Source organism: Quercus robur, chromosome 7, assembly GCF_932294415.1.
Source record: "Quercus robur chromosome 7, dhQueRobu3.1, whole genome shotgun sequence".
In the NCBI taxonomy this organism is placed as follows: Eukaryota; Viridiplantae; Streptophyta; class Magnoliopsida; order Fagales; family Fagaceae; genus Quercus; species Quercus robur.
In genome coordinates, this window is record NC_065540.1 from 45,759,234 (window position 1) to 45,770,817 (window position 11,584).

Sequence of the window (11,584 nt, forward strand, 5' to 3'; positions counted from 1 at the left end):
TACATTAAATTTCTCAATTAAATTTAAACACATCATATAGTTGCATTGAATTTAATTAAGAAATTATAATACTGCTTATGCTTCATTGATAAATGGCATGCAAGCATGTGGTTGTAGTTAATTGAAAAACGTAATATAATGCATTTACGAAATCATACTTAAAGCTTTACACAAAAACATTACTCATTGAAATCGGCCACTTCTTAAAAACCAATGGTGCCCGCGCTTCATATTTTAATCCCAAAATGTGATTTGGAACCCTTTAATCTCAACTTCACTCGTGACATTATTCCCTAAGAAATATAATTCAGGAAATCATTTACATAAAGCAAACAGGACAGTTAATCCTGCGTTCTATCTGACAAAATTCACATTTGCTCAACTCATAGTTACCTACTTTGTGTTAATATAAGCTCGTTCAACATTTATTTTTCATAAGTAATAAGGTTTTATTAATAACAAGAATTGACACCCAATAACAATAACCGAGTCACACAAGTATACAAGATGTATATGACTAGGGACCATACACAAATTACATAATTCTATCAAATTAGTAATCGAATAAAAATAAGCATGTTCAACATTATTCATCTATAATAACCCCCATTGAATTCACAATACAACATTAAATCAAACAAAATCCTAACCTTCCATATCTAATAATCATACCTTAGGTGTTCTCATCATGATGCAAAACTTGGAGATGACTTCAATTTCTTTGGTGGTGGGTTCCCTCCCGAGATCAGCACATATGAGTAGAAGCAGAGCATTGCAGCACTTTTAAGGACAAAAACACAGAATACAGTTAGATTCAAAATAGATTCTAGAAACTGAACTCTCTTTTCAAAAGAAAAAAACATTGGCAGTCAGATATTGCAATACCTAATAGCAGCGTAAAAACCTGTTGGAAATACTTTCTTTGTCTGCATCCACAATACAATTATAAAGTTAGAAACAATGAATCAACTAGCCAATGAGTAAGATGAATTTTCCGCTCATGTGATGTAATACCAATGAGTAGCTCTGAAAGTTCTTCCAAAGAAGTGCCGCTGAGAGTGCTACAAAATTAGAGGTATACGAAGTTAGTATAGGAATATCTCCCAAAATATCCATAACTTAAATACAGGCAATAACAAAACATATATCAAGACTAAAACTGGACTGAAGTCACAGACAAATCAGAACCTGCTTGTCCTAGAATGAAGGGCAAACTGGATTTTCCTTGCCTCCAGATCTTTAAGCTAAACGTGCTGAGAGCTAGCAAAGCACCTCCAAAGAGCACACCAGTGCTCAGAGTTGCAAGATTTCTTGAGAAAACAAAACCAAGAAGTCCACCACTTAAAACCAGTCCACCTGTAACAAAATATAAGTTAAAAATTATTAGTAAGTATTCATTTATAGTGGGAAAAAAATATGTGAGCAGGTATTTGTACGGTTAACATACTTATCACTAGCAATGTGGGCAGAAGTGAAGCATTTACAGATCAAAATGCTGCTAAAACATTTTATTGGAACACTTAGAAAGGAAAATATATATATATATATATATGTGGTCTCAATCAGCAAATGTACAAAAGTTGTAGCAGGTAAGAGTAATCTTGATTTGCAATGAAGACAACGCTCCAACAGATTCATGTTGATAATAATACATAAACAACTGTGACAATCAAAATGCTTTGAGTAAGGGGTCAACTTTGAACAGCTTGTGATATAAAATTGCATTTCAACTGGTGCTTGAGGAGTCTACTACTCCTTAGCAGACTTCAGTTCATCTGATCATCATCGTTCATGTATCAGAATTATCAAGGTCTAATATCAAAGCCTGGTCTTTTGAATGAGATGCATATTACTATTAATTGGTTGCCAATGAGGACTAGTTCAATTGGCACCTACTCCCCTTATAAGTTCTATGTGTAAGGTGAGGTTGTGGATTCATGACCTATTAGATGCATCAAAAAAATAATAATAAATAAATAAATCTTGAACCCACGACCTCACTCTTTATCCCATTATTTGGGAAGAGAATGTACCAATCAAGCAATAGCTCATTGGTTATATATCACAGAAATCATAACCAACTAATCCAGTATATCAGTCAATTTAAACAGGAAAAATGTTCTAAGAAGTACAATATTCTGCTTGTGACAAATAATTTCTCAATATACTCAAGATTTAAATCCAACAGTGACATTTAAGATAATTAAAAGGGTGTGTGAACATTGCCCAAAGTAAATTTTGCAAACCGCTGCCTGCCTAAAAAGAGTTGAAAAATAACTAAAACCATGGCAAGAGAATTAGAAAATTTCCCCTATTAACTATTAAGACTACAATAAATTGAATAAAAAATTGTTCAAAAGCTGCATGGATGAATAACAACCAACCATAGAATTCCGATTTTGACATCCTCAAGATGTCAATTGGGTTACCATATGGTCCACAACATTCAACATGGTCACATGAATCATTGACAAGATTGAACCAACAAATAAGGTCAACAGCTCTCTTTAAGACAATTATTTCCAAAAGCTTTTCTCCCCATGCTCAATTCTAAAGTATATGGTTATACAAGACCCGGTAGCCCCCAATGCTGCAAGGCCAAGAGGTGCTTAAAAGATCCCTAATAAAAGTTAAAGTTTCATAAACCCAAGACTTGAAGCAGACAAGCCACCCAGTGAAATTTCAGTTTAAACAAGGACATAATATTTCATAGCTTTCATATATCTTATGTCACACTAACAGGCCAATCTAGAATTCTAGCATTTTAAGCAAGATTCCATTCCAAATTACCAAGCGATAAGATGAAAAAATTTTGATCCATGCTCTTTTCTTCTTTTTTCCCAGGGTCCTTTTTCCCGGGTTAAAGATGTAAAGCAGTCCACTATAACTCTCCAAGCTTTCATGTTAGTTGTAATACTTTCTTTGAATTGAAACCATCAGAAATTCCCTATCCCTCATGTTATTAATAGGTCTATTCCCTCAGCATGCAAATCAATAAACAATGGCAGATGAAAACAAATTTTATACCACAGTATATGTACTTCTAGTTCCACTTGATCCTACAACTTATATATGATGCTTAAGTCACCTACTTGTTTTTTCTAAGTTTTTTTTTTTTTTTTAATTTTTATAAGTAGCAAAGAACATTTAAGAAAAAGAAAGGCCACAGCTGTAGTAGACAGGATGTATACCAGCGATATGCAAGAGAAAAATATAACCTAAGATCTAAAACTACAAAGATCCAGAAATTTCCAAGAAAGAGAATGAAACTCAACCCCTTATTCGCTTTTGAATCTACTTCTATCTTAAAATGCTTCTATGAACTACTCTACAACTTTACATCTGATTAATGATTTTCTTAAAGAAAAACATGGTGGCTAAGGATCACTCATGCTTAGTGTATTTAAGTGCATTTTAAGGACTTGAGTATTGGGGATAAGACTGTCAACCAACCAAAGAATTTTTTAAAACTTCAAAATTTTTGTTTGACATAATTCTTAATCAACTTAAGATGACCAGTAAAACTAGCACTGAATAAAACCTTAAAATAATTTCATGTTAAAAAAAGGTGAGTGTAATCTATCAAATCTCTTTGATGTAGTGAAGTTAACAATTGAGGTTTTTGCTAAATTGATATGCACTTACCATATGGGATGCCAAAACAAAAATCATGGATTTTCGCTGCCCTTTTTTGTTGAATAACACCATTTTCTTGCATTGGCTCACTTGATCCCAAATTTCCAGTAACATCTTCTTCTATATCTGGATATGACTTTGATGTCCCTTCAACATGCAATTTCGATGCATCAGCTGTATAACTTAGAGTAGTCTTAATCTCAGAACTGGTAGCATCTGTCCCATGCCCTTCAAGGCTCATACAAACTATAAACTAGATAACAAAATTTTTTTTAGTTAACCTCATGTAATTGTTCCATTAGACAGTCATTTTAATTAACAAGACATTTGCACACAATCACACATATAAAGCAGTCAAACCTTTTAGCAAACACTGAAACAATAGATAAACACACATTAAAAAACACAATTCGAAAATATGAAGAAACTTGAGGATAAATATGGAAGCAATCGATATCCCATTAAAAAAATTTGTACTTTCCAAGTCAATGACCTCGACTTCAAAAGGAACTTCCTTCCCATAAGAACGGGAGCAGGTAAGGTCATGGACTCAAAACCAACTGGGTGCGTGTGTGACTTAACAAAACAAAAGTCGTACACAATACACAAAGCTCCCACTTTTTGCCGGGTTTGGGAGAAATAATTAGCAAGCAGCTTTACCCCAATGTTTTTGGAGAGGCTGTTTCCCAGACTCAAACACAAGACCTATTGCTTTTGATGGAAGGCACCAGCCTGGTCCAGCCATCGTACCAAAGCCTGACCTCTAACTTACCAAAAAAAACCAAAAATAAAAGGACCTTCAAAAGTCCCAAGAGATGCTCTAACTTTGTCATGTGACATTTCCATAAAACCACATGCACAGAATTGCATTTTAACCTTAATAGCTAGTTATCAAATCAGATCAATAACATAAAGTGGTATAGGTGAAAACCTCCAATGCAAACAACCAGTTGCAGAGAAGCATATCTAAAACCAAGGTCAGCATATCAAACACTACCTAATAATTAGAAACAACAACAACAACAAAGCCTTGGTCCCAAAATTTGGGGTCAGCTATATGAATTCTTTTTCTCCATTCTATCCTATCTGAAAGTCATGCTCTCTGTTACTTCCCTAATTGACAGGTCTTTTTTATTACTTCTACTAATGTTATTTTTGTCCTTCCTCCACCTTTTTTCCTTCCCTCACTCAACATGGATCAGCTCACTCTCTTACCGGTTCATTACTCGCTCTTCTCTAAACATGACCAAAACAGCTCAAGCGACTTGCCCTCATACCTTCATGAATAGGGGCTACTCCTATCTTTAAACGGATTTCCTCATTTTGAATTCTACACTTTCCAGGTATTCTCACTCATCTATCTTAACATTCTCATCTCCCCTACACTCATTTTACCTAATAATTAGAAAATAAAAAACCCAGAAAGACAAGCACAACCAGACCAACATTCTAGTACTCACCCAAAAATAAAAATTAATTAACTAAATTGAATTGAATTCCTTAATTAATTTATGGATCAAAACCCCAGAATCAAATTATACATAAAAATACAAAATCTACAAGCACCCAACTCAAAAAGTTACAACCTTTTGTTATCAGAAGCACAAAAAGTAGTAGTGAGACTCGAAACGACAGCGTTTCACGATCGAGAGACAGAGAAAGAGAGTACCTTGGAGCGGAGTGAAGGGCTTGGAAATGAAAGCCTCTGTAGCCTCACAGTGCGGTTGAGTGCGGAGAAGCACGAGAGCTGAGACTGAGAGATCGTCAAGGCCATGGCTGTGTACCTGAGAGAGAGAGAGAAAGAGAGAGAGAGAGTGTTGAATTTTGAGCTTGCCGTTGATTTTTTTTTTTTTTTTTTTTTTTTTTTTTTTTTTTTTTTTTTTTTTTTTTACTTTTAAGCTTATGAATAAAACATTTCTTTCAAAATTGTCAATGGAGAGAGAGAGACACAAAAAAATTACCATAATTTTTTTTTTTTAACTTAAAAAGTTACCATAGTTTTTTATTTTGTTTCGATGTCAATTGCAATATGTTGGGATATGGTATAATCTTAATTTTATTATAACAAACTAGTTATAAATATGTGCGTTGCACGATTTTATGAAAAATCTTATAAAATAAATGTATAAATAATTATATATTTTAATAAATTCAATAAAGAAAAAAGAAAAAATTATCAAGTGTAAATAATTATCTCACTAAAATAATGGGTAAGATTTATTTCTAAAACTAAATTAAATTATTTAAATAGATAATTATATAATTTCAAATTGAATTTTAAATAGATAATTATTTAAAAAAACATACTAAACAATTGATAAATCTAAAATTAATATAATCTTGATAATATTATAAATTAAAATTAAAGTTGATAATTCAAGAATACACATGTAGAAAATCTTGATAATTTGATGTAACATAAAAATCAAATAAGAAAATTGTTAAAATTAATCAATTAATTCTAAACATATTTAATCATTAATTCTAAGACTCTAACCCTAAGCATATAAATTAGATCAAAACTAAGAAAATTAGTTTAAACAAAAGGCAACCAATACACAAAATCTAATCAATTTAATAAAAACAAAATACAAAAACAAAGAAGGAGCCTTTAGAAACTTGACAATGTTTTCGAATGTTTTGAATTCATTAATTAAAATCACATGAAGACAAAAAACCAATAATAACACTAAAGAAAATTAACAAAATGAAAATAATAATAATAAAAGTGTTTTCAAACAGCTTATTTCATTCAAATATTTTATATGGTCTCAAAAGAGAGAAAACATCAATTTTCAATCTAATACAATCAATTTCATTTAATTTGACAAATAAAATTTCTATCATTCTTACCTCTTCTTTCATATTGGAGAGTTGCAGATACTTGATCTTGATTTAACTCCTCTGTTTTATTTTTTTGTAAAACACTACACAAATTTGCAATTTTTATTGTCTTACCAACTTGCAATTCAAGCTTGTATCTAAAACATTGTTATTCCACTTAAATCGATTAGAATTTTTTTTTTAATAATATTTAAACATGAGAAATAGTAAATAAATAGAGTTATTTACATAATTAAATCATTATATATAATGAGATACATTCTAAAAGATACCACCAAATTCACCACAGTTGTTTAGTACTTACTGAACTTTAGTTAAATCAATTCTAACTTCTAATACGTGCATTGCTTTTGCTTTGCATTTACTCCAACCAAATTATGTTTAGATCTATGAGAGTAAGCTACGTGAATCGTATATAGAGCAAGCGATGTGAACCAAAGCCCACATGTAAAAGCAAAGCGTGGATCAGAAAATACCATTAAGAAGCAAGGTTTCAAATTACAAAAAAAGAAAAAGAAAAAAGAAGGGGATTATGGTGTTGCTGAATCTTGGACTCAAAAAGTTGTACCGTTGGTGAATTTTAAGAGCATCTTTGGCTACATGGGCAGTGATGAACTTATGATTTCAAGTATTAGGCCATTTTTTTCTGATTGATTCTTTTTATTTGACCTCGAGAGTTTGAATGAGAACAATCTTAGAATTGAAGATCTTGGAATTGAAAATATTTTACTGGAGCACTACACGACTAATCTCATGAAGAGCTTAGTTTTACTCAATGATTAACCCATAAGAAGGTAATCTTTTGAAATTCTTATTGATGAGTTTGTTCTTTTATGAATGTTGTCAGTATGGTGGTTTAAATAAAATTGATAAACATCAATGATTGATTAAGATTTTGTGTACATCCTAAAAATTGATTAAGTATTAGAGTTTAAGTTGATAATAACAACTAAACTTCTATTTTATCCAAAATATTGCAATTTTTAAAATCTAAACAAAATTCTTCAATTTTTTTTATGTGTAGTAAAAATTTATGAAAGTGTGAAGCTGAATTTTTTTTTTTTTTTTTAAATAGAATTTATAGGAGAGGAAGATAAGAACAAAATATATATATATATATATATATCTATTTGTGGGGGGAAAAAGACTAATAGGCCCGTTTGAATATCTATACTAGGCCAGGGGTCCAGTCCATGGAAAAACCCCTCCTCGGCCATGGAAAAAGCCTCCTCAGATGGATATAGCCGAGGGTAAAAGAGGTAACAGACCATGAATGGCGAAACTCCTGACCGTTCCACAGGGCAGGGAAAGCACGAAAGTGGAGAAAGATGACAGATAGAACGAAAGCGTATAAGGGAAGGCAGCCTTTATTGTATTCAGTGCCTTGTGCCTGACACAGCCATACTTCTCTGTCCTTATAACCACTCCCAACAACTGGAGGTAGGGCGGTTGGGACAAGTACCTACCCTGAGGACCCCAGTCAGGAGGAGGAAAACGACTATAAAATGGGAGTAAAGAGAAACAAAAAGGGGGGGGGGGGGGGGGGGAGGGGGATGGATCCCCAACACACCGGAAGCACCAAGAAAAGCTCCTCGAATTCTGCTGAGGACTAATTCTCTCTGTTAAATTTGGCCCATGGGAAATACCTTGATGGTCGTCATTCACACACCAAAGCCCAGTTCTAGTAACCCACTCTCTACAAATTTATTGTCTAGGGCTCCTTAGGCCGGATCCACCTAATTGTTGGGCCTGGACCCCAAAACGTGACCCTACAATTGGCGTCGTCTGTGGGAAGAGCTGGAGCGTTACGAAATGCAACGACCAATCATGGCGGGGTCGAGCTCCTGCCACTAGGAGTCCATCAGAAAGACCGTTGTGGCAGTGGTACAAGCTACACGAAAGCCCCCCCCCCCCCTTGTCTCCCAAAACACATCGTCGTTGTCGTCACTCAGCCTCCACTCAGGCCCATACTTCGAAGCGTTGATTACGCGGGAAGGGTTGTTAAGTGAAACGTGGTCCTAGAGGCTTCTGACGTCAGACATTTGCCCCGGGCACCTGACAATGGGCTAACTCTTGCGGGCTTAGTAGTCCAGTCCGTTGAATCCCCTACGGAGAGAGAAGTTAATAGCCTAAGTGTTAGACAGAACCAAGGCCTTGCATGGTCCTCGGACTCAAGCCTATGGGGAAACTAGGCACATTGAACATAAAGGCTAAGTGCTAGATAGAACTAAGGCCTTGCATGGTCCTCGGACTCAAGCCTATGGGGAAACTAGGCACATTGAACACAAAGGCTAAGTGCTAGACAGAACCAAAGCCTTGCATGGTCCTCGGACTCAAACCTATGGGGAAACTAGGCACATTAAACACAAAAACTAAGTGCTAGACAGAACCAAGGCCTTGCATGGTCCTCGGACTCAAGCCTATGGGGAAACTAGGCACATTGAACACAAAACCTAAGTGCTAGACAAAACCAAGACCCTGCATGGTCCTCAGACTCAAGCCTATGGGAAAAACTAGGCACATTGAACACAAAGTCTAAGTGCTAGACAGAACCAAGGCCTTGCATGGTCTTTGGACTCAAGCCTATGGGGAAACTAGGCACATTGAAAGCAAAGTCTAAGTGCTGGACGGAACCAAGATATTGCATGGTCTTCGGATCATATACCTAAAACAAGTTAAAGCTATGAATATCATCGGAAACTAGGGAAAGGACCCTAATGCCCAGCAACCCCTTTAGACAGTTAATTTTAGATTGCACATCCTTAGGCGGTTACTCCGTTTGCAATACGAAGCATGCGGCTGTTATCCCGGTTAGTCCTGTATGGTTAACTTATTTAATATCGGCACTGTTGTGCTAGTAGATTTCGATAAATAGCTCTACTGACGAAGTCATCGGTTCTAAATACGGTTCAAAAGAAAAAACACCAGTACATCCATTCACACAATAATCATTGTAAAAGAGAAAGGATACCTAAAATGAGATAAAATCATCTTTTATTAGATAAAGAGACGGTACAATATACATAGAGGGGCTTAGACAAGCCTGAAATCATAAACTAACTGAAAATAAAAAATTATAACATAAAAAATACACGGGGACGATAGACCCTTCAATTCTGCTCTAATGACGACTAGGCAAGTCTGGGTGGCGCCAGTGATGGAAGAGAAGAAGAAGCGGAGGCACCCGGGTGGCGCTAGTGATGGAAGAGAGGAAGAAGCGGGAATGCCGAATCCCCGTACCAACTCTGACAACAATCGAGCAAGAATCATATTAGCAATAATCGAGCGAGAGCGGATGGTACCGGCGATGGGAAATCTCAATGCTGTCGCACCAAAAATCTGATGCAACATCCACCTGCTTCGGATTTTGGCTGAAGGAAAAAGAGGTTCCTTTCTTGCCCTATCAAGGAGAAGGAAGGACTTGAGACTTTGTCTCCCTTGTCCTGACCGGGCCATTCTGAATCTTGGAGATACCCAAGGCTTCTGAAGGGGATTTTGTTCCTTCACCCTTATCCCAACCATGATTATTTCGCTCCCAAAATCTTAGTCACTCTCGTAGTAGGGACTTTGGGAACTTTTGAGGGGATAGAAATTTGAAAATTCAAGACTCTGCAAATAAGGAGGGACTATCTCTCACTGCACGTCTTATATAAAGGACGAATCTGGAGGCAATCAATTCGCTCCGAAACCCTAGGAAGGAATTACAAACGAGATTAATCTCATTCGAATTCCAAAGTAGCCTTCAACCGTTGGATTTATGTCACCTCGTGAAAGAGTCCTAATTAAAGCGCGCCTCGTGTATCGAAACGACAGAGATGTAGTTGGGACAGATTAAAAGAATATCCCATAGCCAAGAATGCGCCTTGAGCAAACGAAGAGACTCTGGCATTAATGGAAAGCAAGGCTTGGGAAACCGTGACAGAGGCTCGATGTCACCAAAACCCTCCTATCCGTCCGAGGAGCCGAACAGCAGGATTTTGAGGGGTTATTGTGGGGGGAAAAAGACTAATAGGTCCGTTTGAATATCTATACTGGGCCAGGGGTCCAGTCCATGAAAAAACCCCTCCTCGGCCATGGAAAAAGCCTCCTCGGATGGATATAGCTGAGGGTAAAAAAGGTAACAGACCATGAATGGCGAAACTCCTGACCGTTCCATAGGGCAGGGAAAGCACGAAAGTGGAGAAAGATGACAGATAAAACGAAAGCGTACAAGGGAAGACAGCCTTTATTGTATTCAGTGCCTTGTGCCTGACACAACCATACTTCTCTGTCCTTACAATCACTCCCAACAATTGGAGGTAGGGGGGATGGGACAAGTACCTACCCTGAGGACCCCAGTCAGGAGGAGGAAAACGACTATAAAAGGGGAGTAAAGAGAAACAAAAGGGGGGGGGGGGGGATGGATCCCCAACACACCGGAAGCACCAAGAAAAGCTCCTCGGATTCTGCTGAGGACTAATTCTTTCTGTTAAATTTGGCCCATGGGAAATACCTTGATGGTCATCATTCACACACCAAAGCCCAGTTCTAGTAACTCACTCTCTACAAATTCATTGTCTAGGGCTCCTTGGGCCGGATCCACCTAATTGTTAGGCCTGGACCCCGAAACGTGACCCTACACTATTTTTTAAAAATCTAAAAAAAAAAAAAAAATCATGCAATTTAAGAAGATAAGAACAATATATATATATATATATATATAAATTTATGGAAGTGTGAAGCTTAAGAATAATTTTCTTTTTCTTAATGGATAAGAAGAAGTTAAGTTGATATTAAATTATTAAGTTTTTGTGTCTATCAAACTTTATCTAAAGATGTGATTTCAAATTAAAATTTTTATCAACTTAGAAATTATAGGAAAAAAAGATAAGAACAAAAAAAAAATTATATTTATTTTTCAAAAATCTATTCAAATTTCTGCAATTTGCTGAAGACACGTGGTGCAACCATGGCGTCTAAGCCCAACTTTTATTATATATAATATAATATGATGTCCGATAATAAGATTAGTTTGTTTTAGAGTTTCTATGAGTTTATTTTTAGAATATCAATTTGTTGATAAAATAGTTTTTTTTTTTTAATAAAGGACAGTTAAAATTTTAAT

General features: G+C 35.7%; 1 protein-coding gene across 1 annotated transcript; it reads right to left on the minus strand.

Annotated features, from left to right (window-relative positions):
• Positions 1 to 424: 424 nt before the first annotated feature.
• Positions 425 to 5,483, minus strand: LOC126693660 (protein FATTY ACID EXPORT 1, chloroplastic). The gene is made up of 6 exons (XM_050389759.1): positions 5,306 to 5,483; positions 3,646 to 3,889; positions 1,189 to 1,356; positions 1,015 to 1,061; positions 886 to 926; positions 425 to 780 (listed from the first exon to the last, which is right to left on the minus strand). Exons 1-6 carry the CDS (start codon positions 5,408 to 5,410, stop codon positions 687 to 689), a joined length of 699 nt encoding a protein of 232 aa, XP_050245716.1. The 5' UTR covers positions 5,411 to 5,483; the 3' UTR covers positions 425 to 686.
• Positions 5,484 to 11,584: the final 6,101 nt, after the last annotated feature.

What these genes read in the sequence shown, in the direction of transcription:
- LOC126693660 (XM_050389759.1), bottom strand. Translation starts at nt 5,410, where the DNA reads ATGGCCTTGACGATCTCTCAGTCTCAGCTCTCGTGCTTCTCCGCACTC. An exon ending in CTTCATTCTAGGACAAGCAG is followed by an intron (nt 1,062 to 1,188) that starts GTTCTGATTTGT and finishes CTAATTTTGTAG; the next exon opens with CACTCTCAGCGGCACTTCTT. An exon ending in ACTTTCAGAGCTACTCATTG is followed by an intron (nt 927 to 1,014) that starts GTATTACATCAC and finishes TTGTGGATGCAG; the next exon opens with ACAAAGAAAGTATTTCCAAC.